General features: G+C 44.5%; 1 protein-coding gene across 1 annotated transcript in view; it reads right to left on the bottom strand.

Annotated features, from left to right (window-relative positions):
* amt (aminomethyltransferase) overlaps nucleotides 1–17,156 on the bottom strand; it is a 43,027-nt gene extending 25,871 nt beyond the window's left edge. The window contains exons 1-7 of the mRNA XM_084332880.1: nucleotides 16,982–17,156; nucleotides 10,228–10,395; nucleotides 8,904–8,984; nucleotides 8,355–8,486; nucleotides 4,973–5,051; nucleotides 2,618–2,763; nucleotides 1,872–2,052 (exon numbers count right to left, since the gene is read on the bottom strand). Coding sequence (XP_084189006.1) covers nucleotides 1,872–2,052; nucleotides 2,618–2,763; nucleotides 4,973–5,051; nucleotides 8,355–8,486; nucleotides 8,904–8,984; nucleotides 10,228–10,395; nucleotides 16,982–17,131 — 937 coding nt within the window. The 5' untranslated portion in view covers nucleotides 17,132–17,156. The remainder of the gene's footprint in view (nucleotides 1–1,871; nucleotides 2,053–2,617; nucleotides 2,764–4,972; nucleotides 5,052–8,354; nucleotides 8,487–8,903; nucleotides 8,985–10,227; nucleotides 10,396–16,981) is intronic.
* Nucleotides 17,157–17,647: the final 491 nt, after the last annotated feature.

The following is a 17,647-nucleotide window of genomic DNA, read 5'->3' as shown; positions in this document are numbered from 1 at the left end:
TTGCTGAATTGTGTGTTGATTGGCTGGTGGAGTAGACAGGAGCCAATGGCAAAGATACAAGTTGGAAGGAGGAGTGTTTTTCTGTGATTACTATATGACGCTACGGACCTGTGTATATAAGTGACTGCTCCAGTCTCGTCGGGTCAGATTTTAGATTTTTAGACTTATGACACCATTTTTATAGCGGCAGACACTGTTGAGCGATGTATTGGAACAGAGTCTGTCTATTTTTATTGAATTCGTGGACTGCTTTCTTTCGTGCTGTTCTATCACAATGGGTCACGACGCTGGCCTCGCCCTGCTCTCATCTGAGGTAACTCGGTATAGCTATATTCTGGAAGCCATGCAGATCGAATCAATTGCTGGTTACTGCTTTTAGCTAAAGTTATATAAATGATTTTTTTTTATCCACTTTTTCTCCCATTTTCTATATTTTCTCCCATCCCAATTTCGTATCATCCAATTCAACCCTCCCCTGTCACGAACGCTGTTTCTTGCCTCCCACAAGCCGGCTGCAATGTGGACTAAGTCATACATAGCACAAGTCCCCTCCGGTACTTGAGGTAACAGCAGTCGCATCTTGTCACGTGCGCAGCTCGATATCTCAGTGGCGAGGAGTAACGCGTGGGAGGCTCACGCTGCCCCCGACACTTCCTGATTCTACTGCGCAGGCGCACCAACCGACCTGTAGGAGTCGCTGTCCACAACGCCCGATCCCCACCCATCAGTTTCCCACCCCCTAATACGGCCAATGTGTATTAGTATGAACGACCAGCTAAACTGAAAGCAATGTGGAGCGCTGGGCTCGAACAGGCAAGCCCAGCGTCTCCGTCATTCGTGGGCGAGCGCCTTGCCCACTACGCCACGTAGCCGCCTTAAATAAATAATATAATATATATATATATGGCACTGTTTGTTGTTTGCAGGCGCCGGTATCTCTGTGTTCGACGCGCTCCATTGGATTTGTGGGAAACTGAGAGTCTAGCCACTGCAGGGCCTGACGATCGGGCCACGGATTGATGGACCTGTCGAACTGATAAGAGGTTATGGGGCTTGCAAATGATTATTAGTGTTATTGCGCTAATATTACACTATGGGCAGTAGTAATACTTATTAAAAGAGTAGTAATATCATCAGGCTTACAAATGATTAGCATTACAGGCTTTTCCTAAAAAATTATGATAATGGTGATGATAATGATAATGATAATATAATTACTATTATTATAGGCAAAGAGTTCTCCCAGACATACATTCGGTTTATTACAAACAAAGAAGAGGTTAACAACTCTTCTACGCTTATATTTCATATCAACTGGATATAACTAACTAGTGACTATGAAGTAAGCGTGATTAGGAATAGAAATTGACCCGAGAACTTGGCGAGTTTAGCACCTCGCTGGGGGATATCGGGCGGCCACAGGGCTCTATCTCGAGTAGGTGATTTGAGATAGATAAGAGACACCCGTAGGCTTTCAACAGTACTGTATGTATGTATGCATGTATGTATGTATGTATATATGTATGCATGTATGCATGTATGCATGTATGCATGTATGTATGTATGTATGTATGTATGTATGTATGTATGTATGTATGTATGTATGTATGTATGTACAGTTTTATAGGAATGATGGCCACTGTGTTTTTATTTGCTCTGTTCTGAAACAAATACCCTGAATGCAGTGAATGCAGTTTCTAGCATTCTAGTGTGTTGAAGAGGATAGCAGAAAGAAAATAATTTAAATAAGGATGCTGCTCTTTACAAGTAGAATGATTCCTGTTGTTATTCAGTCTTATGGTGAGATATGAACAGTCTCCAATGTATCCTACCTCCCAGGATAAATGTGAATTTAAACTCTAAACACTCACCTAAGGTCCAGACCAGGGTGGCCTCCACAGGTGTGGTGTTCTCATCAATGTCGTTGCCGTAGAGACAGAGCCCCGCCTCCAGCCTCAGGCTGTCCCTCGAACCCAGACCGGCCAACTTCACCTCGCTGTTGGCCAGTAGCTTCTCTGTCAATTCAACCACCTTGCTCTGAGGCACTGAGATCTGGGGGGGAAGAAGAATCAATATATAATGACTGACTTAGAGAGAAAGAGAGAAAGAGAGAAAGAGAGAGAGAGAGAAACAGACAGAGAGAGAGAGACAGACAGAGAGACGGACAGACAGACAGACAGACAGACAGAGAGACAGAGAGACAGATAGACAGACAGACATAGAGAGACAGAGAGAGATACAGAAAGAGAGAGAGAGAGAGAGGAACAGAATGGACACTTGGGCAGAAAGAAATAGTCTGAACGAGAAAGATTAATGATGAACAACAGACACCTTCCACGGAATGTTTAGAACACCCATTTTTCCACCATCTTGGAAGAAACAACAGTTGCTACTGTATGTGCGAAACGACAGTTGCTATGTGTTGATGTATGAGAAATATATCAACAAAGGTGTAATATTTTGATGTCTTATTATTGGATCTTCAAGTCACAGTGGAACAGTAATATCATGCTTTTCCGATGTTTTACCTACTCTACCACTGCATGGAAATTAGGCATTTCCTTTTGAAAGTGGTCAAATGATCATGAACATTAAAGAAACAGAAAGACAAACGGACCTCCACCCCGTCCTCTCCAGTGTAGCCACAGCGGGTCACCCTGCAGCCCTGGATGCCAAACAACGTGGCCAGGGTAGAGGTCATGAAGGTCAGCTTACTCAGGTCCTCCTTTAGCCCTGCCTGGAGCACCTGAGACATCGACGGACCTGGCAACAGGCAGTCAATAATAATCAGTCAGCCAGTCATTCAATAATAATAATAATAATAATACATTTGATATACGCTTTCCACAGTGCTCAAGGACGCTTTACATTGTGGGTTAAAAACAGCAAAACAACAAACAAAACAATTATGGGTCAAAGCAAGAGTGAAAAGGTGGGTTTTGAGGCTTTTTTAAAGGGGACATGCATTGCTATTCCTAGCACTATTTGGGCAACTTTACACAATTCCTGTGAGTCTATTGAACACATCTGTAAGCTTTTATTTAAAAAAAATTCATTGTTTTATATTTCTAATCAAGTACTCAAAAGCCAAATTTTTCTCACTTTGGATTTCAGGCTGTGTTGGCCCCGCCCATAAGCACTTTGAGTGACAGTCATCCACACAGTCTGCGACTGGCACAGAGAGAAATAGAGAGACTGAGGGAGATACTAATTAATTTCGCCGCGGGGGAGCATAATCCCACGGGACAATGCATTGGTAACTTGTTTCAAATGACAATATATACCCCTGTGATTATTATTGTACGGATCGGAATACGGGCGTGCGTGTGGGAGCATGCGCAAAGATATTACAGTGATATGCTGGTGCTCGACTGCGAGGGAGATAGAGAGAGAGAGAGAGGGAGAGAGAGAGAGGGACACACGGAGGCACGGAGCATGGGTCCCCCTCTCTATCTCTCCCTCTCTCCCTCTATCTCTCTCTCTCCCTCGCAGAGTCGCAGTCGAGCACTTTCTCGTTTGAGGAAGTGTCGGGTTACACTATCTGCCTCGCTCTGTTTGAGGAAGTGAAGATTTTCCACTCGCTCTGCTGTCGCTGTCAACCATAGTTAGTTCTGCAAATCAGTGCTATATTAACGTCAGCAAAACCGTCAAATCAGAACAGCTTAGGCGCTCCAGTAGCACACCACATAGTGCGCTGAGTCGCGAAGCGGTCGCCCCGGGTTCGATTCCCCGACCCGTTGGCCATATGCCGCATGTCTTCCCCTCTTCTCCTCCCGTTTCACCCTCTCTCCTCTATCGGTCTTGTGTGGCCGCTGTCGGTCCTGCGTGGCCAAAAGGTCCTGCATTGAACAAAAAAGCTGAAAATGCTATAAATAAAATCTTTAATTTAAAAAAAAATCAGAACAGCTTAGTTGAGTGAGGGAAGATCTTGTGAACTCGAGACTAGACTGATTAGTCAATATGGTAATTAGAGACACAGACCCATTGATACTAACCCCTATTACTATAAAACCATGCTAATGCATGTCCCCTTTAAAGGACAGTAGGGTGTTGGCAGGTGGGTTTTGGGGGCTGTTTTAAAGGACAGTAGGTTGTTGGCAGGTGGGTTTTGGGGCCTGTTTTAAAGGACAGTAGAGTGTTGGCAGGTGGGTTTTGGGGGCTGTTTTAAAGGACAGTAGGGTGTTGGCAGGTGGGTTTTGGGGCCTGTTTTAAAGGACAGTAGGGTGTTGGCAGGTGGGTTTTGGGGGCTGTTTTAAAGGACAGTAGGGTTTTGGCAGGTGGGTTTTGGGGGCTGTTTTAAAGGACAGTAGGGTGTTGGCAGGTGGGTTTTGGGGGCTGTTTTAAAGGACAGTAGGGTGTTGGCATTGTGGATGTGGCTGGGGAGGGCATTTCGGAGGAAGAGGGCAGCTGCAGCAAAGGCCCTGTCGCCCCAGGACTGGAGCTTGGTCCTGATGGGATGTAAGAGGTTGGCGTCAGCAGACCTGAGACAACAGGGAGGGGTGTGGTGGTGGTGGAGGTCAGATGGGGAGCCAAAGGAGGTCGTGAAGGACAGGGGTCATGTGGTCAGAGCAGCGGGTGGAGATGAGAATGCGGGCAGCGGACTGACTAACTAACCAACTAACCAACAAGACATGGGCAGACCTAACGACAGGCAGTCAATCAACCTATTAACTAACTAAATAACAAGACATGGACAGGCCTTAACATGAACTAACTACATGGATGGGTGTAATGGCAGGCAGAAAGTTAGTTTGTTAGTTCATTTGTTTGTTCGTTTGTGTGCATAAACTCTGCATAATATCAAAATGATGTAAGTAAACCACTATGATTTACAGTACAAAAGGTTGGTCTATTTTTATAAAACTAATGCCAGGTAGTCGATCATTAACCCTTTAGGCTCCGTCTATAACTGTAGTATAAGATATCAAGCTAACCGGGACGAGGTGACTCATAAGGACGTGACAGACGTTACCTTGCAGAGCAATTAGAGCTTCGTCCAGGAACTCCAGATCCACATCATAACCTGCTGCCTTGAAGTCTGCCAGCCTGGCCTACAGTACAACACACACACACACGCACATTATATATATATATATATATATATTCAATGGATCAATAGATTAGATTAGATTCAAATGTATTGTCCTTATACAGCATAAGAGTACAGTACAACGAAAAGAAGTTTGGCATCCAACCAACGTTCAAATGTTTTTTTCTTTTTTTATTATGTTTTTTGGTAGGTTTTTATTGGTTTTTACTACCGGGCAGTCCGGTAGAGAGAGAGAGAGGAAGAATGGGAAATAGGCGGGGGAAGACATTCGGCAAAGGTCGCCGGGTCGCGTCTATGCTTTTACCAAACGGTTCGTGTTTCCGCGTTCCCGTTTTGCGCTCTGATTGGCCACGCACGTTTCTGGTCATGTGACATGTGCGCCCAATTGCATGACGAGCAGTGTCTTAGCCCATTTCCGCATTGAACAGCCTGCAAACGACCTAACGCCTAGTTTATCACTGGTTAAGCTTAGGCGACTCTTTCGCAGTTGGTTAAGGTTAGAGTTTGGAATCAGGGCTGGCGTTCTATCGCCATGCTCTAAGACAAACTCTAACCTTGTCCTTAACCAACTTCGAAAGAGCGCCTAAGCTTAACCGTCCAAAGAACTTGCCGTCACACGATTGGGCGCACATGTCACATGACCAGAAACGTCAGAGGCCAATCAGATTAGCAAAACGCACAAACCGTTTGGTAAAAGTAATGAGGCCGCCGGGTCCGGGAGTCGAACACAGGACGGCCATGTTGCGACGCAGCGCAGTAAGTGGTGCGCCACTCGGGCGCCGCGCCCCGTAGTGCAAATGTAACAGTAAAGTGCAACAGTAATCTACAATGTACAGGTGATTAAACTGGGTATAACATATATAGATTAGTATTACTGAGTAATAGTAAATAGTTGTAGTATTAATATGTAGTGATACAGGTATAGTATCTACAGATATGTAAAAATGATTATGCAGGTATGTACATCTGTCTGTCTACCATCATATGAGCAGAATCGAATTCACCACGGCCAGCATTAGTCGACATTGAAGTAAACCTTGCCCCATCTGTCTGTCAGTGTCTATCCATCTACACCAGTGGTCCCCAAACTATGGCTTTTTTTTTTTAAGATGGCAGCATCCCCATTGTCTGTGCTGAATGTTTGTTAGTGTTTGATATTTTTTGTTGGTTTTTAGTACTTTTAAACATCCATTTTTAGTAAGTAGTAGTTTTCATTTTATCCTGTAATTTTTTCATTCACCGATTTGTGGACTTTTTTTTGTGTCCTGAAAGGCGCCTTATAAATAAAATGCATTATTATTATTATTATTATTATTATTATTATTATTATTATTATTATTATTATTATTATTATTATTATTATTATTATTATTATTATTATTATCATCATCCAGGAGGTAAAAGACACTTTGGATAGTAGGGACTGCATCTCTGCCTGTCCTGACCAGGAAACACTTTGCAACTGTGATCTCCTCTGGCAGTAGTTGGATATTGTAATGTGTGGCGAGGGGTTGCAGGAATTCCACTGGGGGAAACTGGTCTGAGGCTGGATAACATGCCTGTATGCCTCTCATAAATTGTTCTCCAACTCATGATAACCTGCTCTCAAGCTCTTGCAGCATTCTGTTGAGGACTGGATAGAACAGTCTCTGTCTCAGCTGATCTCCTGAGCTGAGGTCTGAGCTTGTGCCACAAGATGACTCAACTACATACTCGTCCATCCTTTTCTGCTTCCTCCTTTGGCTGGTAGTATGTTCCTCAATCCCAAGGCTATTACCTATGGCCTTTGTCCTGTCATACATGTCCACTGCCATCTCTGAGGTGCGATAACCTTTTTTTCTTTTTTCTTAACTTTTATTTATAGCATTTCAGCTTTTTCTGGCCATGCAGGACCGACAGAGGGAGAGAGGGAGAACGGGAGGAGAGGTAGGGAAGACATGCGGCAAATGGTCGCCGGGACTGGGAAACAAACCCGGGGCAACCGCTTCGCGACTCAGCGCGCTATGTGGTGTGCTACTGGAGCGCCCCAGGTGCGATAACCTTTGAGTGTGTCCTGGGTGGTCTGTAGGTACTGTATATTTATTTCATAAATAGTGTTATTTATTTCATTAATAGTGTTATTATTTATTTCCTGTTTTTTTCTGTTACAAACTGACCCTGGCCCCCACCAGAGAAGGGAAAAGTTATGTGGCCCTCACAGGAAAAAGTTTGGGGACCCCTGATCTAGCGTCTCTACCACCTGAGACAGTTAAGGAAGTTCAGAGTATCGGGAAAGATACTCCAGTCCTTCTACTCAGGAGCTGTAGAGAGCATCCTGACCGGAAACATCACTGCCTGGTATGGAAACAGCACGGCACAGGACAAGAAGGCCCTACAGAGAGTGGTGCGCTCAGCCGAGCGTACCACGGGTATTGCACTACCCCCCCTGCAGGTTCTATACAACAAGAGGTGCAAATCCAGAGCCTGCAGGATAATGAAAGACCCTCACCACCCCAATAACAGCCTGTTTCAGCTGCTGAGGTCAGGCAGACGCCTGCGAACCCCAGCTACTAGGACAGAGCGGCTTAGGCTCAGCTTCTTCCCCCAGGCCATCAGAGCCATGAACAATGAACATTGAGTGCTCAGAACATTGAACTGTCCACACACAAGCACACATGAACACACACACGACACGCACACTGTGCACGCTCACACACGAGCAGCCACTTAACACTTTAACATGAGCGGGCACACACTCATGTCGCACACACGCACACTTATGGCCAAAGGAAAGGACACTTTAAATTAGAATAACAGGAACAGTGTATTGCACTACCAAAGCTAACTAGCATGTCCCATATGCTCTGTAAATAACTATGTACAGATACCGAGATGTCACTCCATGTTACCTGCTACCTGTTACTGCACAATGTTGTTTTCTTCTTTTGATTCTATTATATGTACCACTGTATTGCACATCGTTGCGGGCAAGACCACCCGCATTTCATTGTATACCTGTATGCCGTGACAATTAAAACTCTTGACTTGACTTGACTTGATCTACACTATCTAGACATGTCTGCCTGTCTCCCTGTCTCCCTGTCTGTCTGTCTGTCTGTCTGTCTGTCTGTCTGTCTGTCTGTCTGTCTGTCTGTATGTCTGTCTATCCATCTATAGACATGTCTGCCTGTCTCCCTGTCTGTCTGCCTACGTTCACAAGAGAGCAGTCTTTGTTGGCACAGCCGGTGTTGAAGCTCTAACCTGTCTGTCTGTCTGTCTACAAACCTGTCTGTCTGTCTGTCTGTCTATCTGCCTGTCTCTGTACCTTCATGTGGGCGGAGTCTTTATCAGCACAGCCAGCGTTGGAGACCACATACAGGTAGCCCTGGTCTGTCTTGGTGACGATGAGGTCGTCCATGATCCCTCCCTTCTCATTGGTGAAGAGGGACAGCGTGCCCTGTGGGGTGGAGGGAGGGAGGGAGGGAGATAGAGAGATAGAGAGAGAGAGAGAGAGAGAGAGAGAGAGAGAGAGAGAGAGAGAGAGAGAGAGAGAGAGAGAGAGAGAGAGAGAGAGAGAGAGAGAGAGAGAGAGAGATGTTCACTGACTGGTGTGTATCAGGCTGTGTACGTGTGACCCATGTGTCAGGCCATGGACAGGTGTATCTGTGTTGTGTGAACATAATACATGTAACCCAGGGTTTCTCAGACAGCACATACACACTGATGACGGGTCACTCTATTCGGACACGTTGCGGACGGTGCGAGAGGCTCTGGATGTAGTAGTCGTCTCCTGGAGCAACACAGTTTTGACCAACCTTCTCATAAAGGACACAGTGATGAGAAATAAGAGTTCAGAGTTCATCATTATTCTCACCTGGTTGTCCTTTAGCTCTGCGATGTCCGCGACCACCAGAGACTCCATGAACCTCACCCTGTCTCTGCCGTGCACTTTGGACTGGGAGGGAGAACGAAGACAAGGGTACAGTTACTGTATATACAGTCTTATGATACGACCTAGTATTACTGTACTTGGCATTCTGATGTGTGCACGATCTTTTTTTTTTTTTTTTTTGCACATGCAACTTCCCCCGAATAATTCTTAGCCTATTAATCCCTACATGCTTATTTCTGCACTTTGATAAGTGTTGTTCTTAAAGCTCTGTTATGTTGTGTCGTGTCCTGTGTTGTGCTGTTTGTGTTCATGTTGATGATTGCATGGTACAGCCTGCATGGGGGCGACAGTGGCTCAGGAGGTAGAGTGGTCGTCTGGTAATCAGAAGGTTGCCGGGTAGATTCCGTCTCCGCCGGCAGCGGTGTCTTTTAAGAGCTTTGGATAAAAGCGCTATATAAATGCAGTCCATTGCAGTCCATAAAGCCAAAGACACCTTTCCATAAATGGATAATAACGTTTTTTAAATTCTAATTCTAATGAATGTACAGTATGCCATCAAGGTTGAGATGAATGTGTGCACGTGTGTGTGTGTATGTGTGATCATGCTTGTGTATGCATGTGTGATCATGCTTGTGTATGCATGTGTGATCATGCTTGTTTATGCATGTGTGATCATGCTTGTGTATGCGTGTGTGATCATGCTTGTGTATGCGTGTGTGTGTGTGTGTATGTGTGTGTGTATGCATGTGTGTGTGTGTGTGTGTGATCATGCTTGTGTATGCATGTGTGTGTGTGTGATCATGCTTGTGTATGCATGTGTGTGTGTGTGATCATGCTTGTGTATGCATGTGTGATCATGCTTGTGTATGCGTGTGTGATCATGCTTGTGTATGCGTGTGTGATCATGCTTGTGTATGTGTGTGTGTGTGTGTGATCATGCTTGTGTATGTGTGTGATCATGCTTGTGTATGCGTGTGTGTGTGATCATGCTTGTGTATACGTGTGTGTGTGTGATCATGCTTGTGTATGCGTGTGTGTGTGATCATGCTTGTGTATGCGTGTGTGTGTGTGATCATGCTTGTGTATGCGTGTGTGTGTGTGTGATCATGCTTGTGTATGCGTGTGTGTGTGATCATGCTTGTGTGTGATCATGTGTGTGTGTGTGTGTGATCATGCTTGTGTATGCGTGTGTGTGTGTGATCATGCTTGTGTATGCGTGTGTGTGTGTGTGATCATGCTTGTGTATGCGTGTGTGTGTGTGTGTGATCATGCTAGCTCGTGCACGCCTAGCACCCCCTCCCCTCACCTGTAGCATGTGGCTGACGTCGAAGATGGAGCAGTGCTCTCTGGTGTGCATGTGTGAAGCGATGTGACTGTCTCTGTACTGGACGGGCATACTCCAGCCTGCAAACTCCACCATCTTCCCGCCCTGGGCTTTGTGGAAGTCATACAGAGCAGTCTTCCTCCAGGGGTCCTGGGGACACAGGGGCAGTATGAACTACAGGGATCATAGGGGGGGGTCTTAGCCATGGTCTTTAGAAAGTAAAGGTCTGGGCGCCCTCGTGGCGCACCGCATAGTGCCTCGCACACCTACGCGGCCGTCCCGGGTTCGCCTCCCGCTCCCGGTGACATTTGTCGCATGTCTTCCCCCACCTCTTCTCCCGCTCATCCTCTCCTCCTCTGTTGGTCATGTCTGACCATGAAAAAGCAATAAATGCAAAAAAAATTATCTTAAAAAAAGAAAGTAAAGGTCTAGACGTTGATGTTGTTTCCTCTACAACAATGCGTAGATTCAGCGCCATGACAGTGCTGGGACTAGGATTCTATTTCAGTGAATGAAACGGTTAGAATGCTGGTGCCAGTCAGCACTGCAGTGGTCGTTTATTTCCGAATCTGTGACCAAACCGTCCTTATCTAATAACCCCCCCCCCCCCCCCCCCCACCCTAAATAAACAATACTCCGTAGTCTATGTCCTGGGTCACTCGGCTGCCTTTTAAAAACAGAGCCACCCCCCCATGACAAGTGGTATAATTTACACACCGATAGGGATTCATAGAAATATTCATGAAATAGCTTAATTGTGATTCTGCATCGATTTCCTATTCCAGGTGTACAGTGTACACAATTGCATCAAATCAAAGATTGCAACGTATCGAGAATCACTTGATAAATATACTGTACTGTGGAACTGCAGTGTCGTCCTTACAATGTACAGTAGGTATGTCATACATTTTGTGCAACAGGTGCAATGCTGTTTAGACAGTGAGGTGGAATGAATGAATGGGATGAATTAATGAATGCATGAATGGGATGAATTAATTAATTAATGCATGAATGGGATGAATGCTTGTGGGCCAACTTCACTCTATTCAATTCAATTCTGGATTTCTGTCCTAACCTTTGAACCGGCCAGCGCAGGGGGGGCTTATCAGGGTAGCAGCAATGCATCATAGGACAGAGTGACAGCGATTTCTAATAGGTTTGTTACGAAACCATCAAGTCCAAAGTCAGCTGTCTCATGTTCTGAATGAAGCGTGTGTGTGTGTGTGTGTGTGTGTGTGTAAGTGTAATCAGCATGTACCAGTCATATACCTAAGCAGGACACTGTAATAGATAGAAGGGGTGCGAGTGGTGTGACACTACAGGGATTCATACATCTCCTTTATCTCCTCAGTGTTAGACTAAGACTCCCAAGATGCAACACTGAACGTCACAGGAAGTCCTTCATTCCAACAGCCATCAGACTATACAACGCCTCACTGAGCACAGAGTAACAGTACAAACCTTTTCTGCCTGGACTTTTTACATTTTACATCTACATTTTACATTTTCTTACTGTACATTTTACTGTATATTTTTGGCTGAATATTTTAGAATGTATATCCTTGACTGTATTTGTATTCTTATTTGTGACTTTTGACTACCTAAATGTTTATTGTTTACTGTAGTGCTGAACTTCCCTCGGGATCAATAAAGTACTTCTATTCTATTCTATTCTATTCTATTTATTCAACTAGGCTACTGACTCTGGAGCAATGGACATTCAGTGCCAAGGAATTTACAGCAGCTCTTTCACCTTGATCTCTGTGTAGCGGTGGTCACTAGTTACCAGGAGGGACTTCACAACTCTGCACCTGGCCTCCCGACAGCCCTCATGCTCACCATGTGACCACGTATGTTAAATAGCACGGCCTTATCCATTCTGCCACCCGAAAAGGATCCAATTTAGGTGGTAAAGTATTTAACTCAGGAGTGAGTTTACACCAAGGGGAGGGTATTTAACTCAGGAGTGAGTTTACACCAAGTGGAGGGTATTTAACTCAGGAGTGAGTTTACACCAAGGGGAGGGTATTTAACTCAGGAGTGAGTTTACACCAAGTGGGGGGTATTTAACTCAGGAGTGAGTTTACACCAAGGGGAGGGTATTTAACCCTCACTGTCCCGTCATCCAAACTCAAACGTTTTGGTGACCGGGCATTCTCACGAGCTGCACCCCGACTCTGGAACTCCCTCCCTCAGACCATCAGACTCTCCCTCACTCTCCACCTTCAATTCCAGACTCAAAACCTACCTGTTCTCCCTAGCATTCAACCTTCCTTACCCATAACCACCCTCCTCCAACCCACCACCATTTTCCCCTGCCCTACTTCTCTCCTCTCCTGCCCCCCCCCACCCCCCTTGGTTTTCCCTTACTCTCTTCCCGACTGTCTCCCCTACTCACTCCCGTATTTGTTATCCGTTACTCGTGGTTTTATGTTCCTGTGTATTCTTATTGTTCTCCGTTTCCCTGTGGTTCTATGTTTCTTTGTTTCTTTTTTGCCTATTGTCAGCGACTTTGGGTCTTTGAAAAGCGCTATACAAAATAAATGAATTATTATTATTATTATTATTAGTTGACACCAAGTGGAGGGTATTTAACTCAGGAGTGTGAGGACACCGAGGGGAGGGTATTTAACTCAGCAGTGAGGTTACACCAAGGGGAGGGTATTTAATTCTACCTTGTTACATCTGCACACTGCAGATCTCTGACCTGAAACGACGGACCTCAGTTGCTGCAAGTGTATACTGTATGTGCGGTATAGCTAATGCTATATTGATGATTATTTCAGTAATCGATTCATAAAGCGATGATTTTATTGATTAATCAGTGCATCATGTAAACAATAACGTTTCATTCAAAGAAACAGAGATTTTTGGGCGGCTAGGTGGTGTAGTGGGCAAGGTGCTCGCCATCAACGCTGGAGACGCTGGGTTCGAATCCAGCTCTCGGCGTTGCTATCAGCTTGGCTGGTCGTTCATACTAACACAATTGGCAGTGTTAGGGGTGGGAAAGCTGATGGGTGGGTCCTGGGCGTTGTGGACAGCGACCCCTACAGTTCGGTCGGGGCGCCTGCACAGCGAGGGTAGGATCTGGAGAGAGGTAGTGTGACCTTCCACACGTTACACTCTCCCGGTGAGAATCTGCGCGGCCAGGCTGGCTGCCGGCTGGCTGCACATGCGTCGGAGGAAAGCATGCGACAGTCTCCGGCCTCCCGGACCAACAGTAGGGGGGAGTGCGCAACAACCAGGAAGGGGGTTGGGAATTGGCATAACGACTAACAGTGGGATGGGAGAAAAATCGGAAAAAGGAGGGGGGGAAAAACATTTTTATAAAAGAAAATTTAAACAGATATTTACAAGTTAAAACGTTTTATTTTCTAATGAACTTCAACAGAGTCTTTCCAGAACATGTTTGAACAATCTTAGTCCTTCTGAATGAAATGATTCTTCTTCTTTTGTATTTCTGTCAAATTAGACGCTTTGGAACACGGTGGTGTAGTGGTTAACACTGTTGCCTCACAGCAATCTGTTAAATAAAGCTTTCATTCATTCATTCAAGAAGGTCCTGGGTTCGCCTGAGGACCAGGTTGCTGGGTTGCCAGGTACCCAGGTGGGGTCTCTCCCGGGCCTTTCTGTGTGGAGTTTCCATGTTTCCTCTGTGCTCACAAGGGTTTCCCCTCCAGAAAAAGAGATAAACCCAATGGGAAATAAAGACATGCAGAACAGATCGCTAATGCTGTCGCATCCCTGATGAAGATGGACAGGAGCCTATGTCTGCTCCCGGCTGCCCCTGGGGGGAAGGATGATGGGATGGGTCAAGTGCAGAGAGGCCCAATGCATGTGTGTTCCTGTGCGTCTTACATGTGTGTGTTGCTGCATGACAAATAAAGACTTCTTCTTCTTCTTCTTCTTAACTGCCACCAGTGAAATGGTTCGAAGCATTGGCGATGAAGTTATTTTTAAATCGGTTAGTTTTTGTAATGTAATTATTTGATCAGTCGATACATTTTTCGGGGTCAGATTCTATACAGTACATTGCAGATCTTATCATGCACTGTTTTCCATCATCTGTTTGTGGCAGCACACCACAAGATGTCTCAAACTGACACAATAACATATTAACAGTTCTTAGCTTAGCACAAATTTATGGAAGCGGATATGGACCAGCTAGCCTAGCTGCTGGCCAAAAACACCTCTCCCGGAGTTTTAAGCTAGGCTAGTGGTCCGTATCCACTTCCATTAATTTGTGCTGCTAAGCTAGGCTAGCTTGCAGCCGGATAGCTTTTTACTAAAATACACAGAGAGGACATTGGTATCTATCTTCTCATCTGACTCTGGAGTAGACGGTAAACCCAATTTCCCATAATCTATAAGCGTGTTCCTGGTATTTCAAGGACAACCCTACATTCAACCTTTTGAATATTTCAAAACAATTACACTACGACACATCCTTGGAGTATGTCTCCTCTGGTATACTGTAACATACTGATGGGTGAGAGGATAGATGGAATGGCTGCTACAAATCCGAGACCTTGTCGACAGTTATATGGTTTGGCGGCTGGAATCCACACGTTGCTCTGGATTTCAGATTCAGATTATTTTATTGTCAGAGCTTTTTTAAATGTACATACATTCATAAAAACGTGAGATGCTTGTTATTCCCGGACCCTCACCTGTAGTAGTTTGGTAGACAACAATACACAACAATCTATACAATACAAGGTAAAAAAAAAAAAATACAAATAAAAAACAGTGGATAAAATATTAAAAATGTATTGGGTTGTTCCTTTAGGAAAACAGCAGACTTTCATTTGGGTCACGTTGGTAGCTGGTGGGCGGGAACAAGCTGACGCAGTAAGGTCTCTAAAAGTTACTTAATTTGAAGCCCAAATAAAAAAGACATTAGCAACTTCAGAGGCCAGAGGGCATCCAATAGCATTGTGAGGCTGAACAACAAGAGCCATTGACTATGTAAATGTATTTAATTTTTTTTTTAACATTTGAATAGCTCAAAGCTAAACTAGATGTTGTAATTATGCGCTGAAATTTTACTGAAATCATCTACTAATCCTCCACTGTTGCTGTGCTCAAATGTAAACTGAAATCAACTACTAATCATCCACTGTTTCTGTGCTGAAATGTAAACTGAAATCAACTACTAATCATCCACTGTTTCTGTGCTAAAATGTAAAGTGAAATCAACTACTAACCATCCACTGTTTCTGTGCTGAAATGTAAACTGAAATCAACTACTAATCCTCCACTGTTTCTGTGCTGAACTGTAAACTGAGATCAACTACTAATCCTCCACTGTTTCTGTGCTGAACTGTATACTGAATTCAACTACTAATTATCCAGTGTTTGTTCTGAAATGTAAACTGAAATCAACTACTAATCCTCCACTGTTTCTTTGCTGAAATGTTGTGGACCTGATGGACTTTACTACCAGAGGAGTTAAGACTCTTATGTGTCTAATGTGACATGCGTGCACGGTGCATGTCAAGGTCAAGGTGGTCTGCATGTGTATCCAGCCTGTTGGTGTGTGGGAGCCTGTGGATTTAAAAGGCTTTGATAGAGGACTGCTGTTTACATTGTACAGTGGCTTCCCTCTCCACTCTTAACATCGTGGGGCAGTTGTTAGAATAGAACAAGGTGGTTGGTACCTTGCATTTATTTACCTTGCTTATGCTGAATGAGTTAAGACTAGTCATTCATGTACATTAATGGTGAGCAGATCTCTGGTATTATATAAAATATATGCTACACAATAGTATATAATAATTACACAATATTATATGTTGGCACTGGCAGTACAGTGTTTTTAATCCTTAAAAAGTCTGGAAATTATGGGCGAGAATCTTGTCCATATCCCATGCTGCGCTGCCACCACAAACAACCTGAGAGCCTGTGGAACCATATTAGGCTATAGTAGTCATCCATGACTAGATAATTGCTCAGTGGAGTCATAATTTAGGATATTGTTGATTTAATTGACAAGCTTAACTATAGTGCCAAAGGACACTTTTTTTTATTATTACAAATTTGTTTATGCAGTACAACAACTAATGACTAATAACTCATTCTGTATAAAACGTTATATAACGTTCTTCTAACTGACCTTAGTGCGCTATCAGGACAGCCATAATCTGCCTGGTGGGATAGCCAGCAGGAATGAATGTTCATCTGAACGGAGACTCCCAGGCAGAATCACATTACAAGAGATTTCCTGAATGAATCTAATAGAAGACTGACTAACACAGTCATCAGAAGTCAGTCACTCGTGGTTTTATTAAAATCATCTGATGCCCAATGGAGCACGTCGTAGGGGAAGGGGGAAGGGGGCGGGCAGCTTGCCTTGGACAGATGTACATTAGAGTTGCATGAGCAAACTGCTGTGACACAAATACAAAAGGACAATGTAAGGCTAATAGTCATCGTTATTACAACGTCACTCACACTAGGGCTTATGATGTAGTAGTAGTTGTTGTTGTTGTTGTTGTTGTTGTTGTTGTTGTTTACTGTTTACTGTAGAATAAACATGCAATTATGGCTTGTTTAGTTGATCCTCACACACAGTCTATCTACAAACAATCTAATCATTTTGAGTGCAATTATAATTGTTTTCAATCATGCCGTCATTAATCACGTGCATTACATGTGTGTGCATTAAAAACTATTAACTTTATGGATTGGACACACGCGTCATTCATTGCAATGTGGCTGGTTGATGGTCCAGTACCTCGGAACTTGAAGCATGTCTCTGCTGCTGCTGCTGTTGCTGCTGCTGTTGCTGCGCCGCGGGTCCGAGTCCAGCGACCCGCACACACTCCGTCGGAACCCGGGACCCGAACCCCAACCGCCCTCCCCGACCCAGCATCCGTGTCCACATCGTTCCGTCCTCTCGAACCGGTGAAATCCCCCAAACACGTTATACTTATACTTCGTGGTGTTGTTCAACTCTCTGGACTCTGCACTTTCCCTCGAATTTCTGCTTTCACGGCAAAACATCAAACAATGAAACAACCGTGAACACCAGAGAGAAGCAAGGGATTTTGGGAGGTGTAGTTCATGAGGGGGGTGTCCTGCTCTAACGTTAGCCTACACGCAGAGTTAACGTTTCCTGGAGAGAGTTAAATAAATCATTTTCTGTCCTGTACTGTGCAGGACAGTGATTAAACAGTAGCAGGACAGTACATCACAGTGATTAAACAGTGCAGGCCAGTGATTAAACAGTAGCAGCGCCAGCAGGACAGTGCAGGACAGTGATATAAACAGTAGCAGGACAGTGCAGGACAGTGCATCACAGTGATTCAACAGTAGCAGGACAGTGCATCACAGTGATTCAACAGTAGCAGGACAGTGCATCACAGTGATTAAACAGTGTTAAACCACTCTAGTCTATAAA

Source organism: Notolepis coatsorum (genome assembly GCF_963971535.1).
Source record: "Notolepis coatsorum genome assembly, chromosome: 17".
In the NCBI taxonomy this organism is placed as follows: Eukaryota; Metazoa; Chordata; class Actinopteri; order Aulopiformes; family Paralepididae; genus Notolepis; species Notolepis coatsorum.
This window is presented reverse-complemented; position numbering and strand designations above follow the sequence as displayed.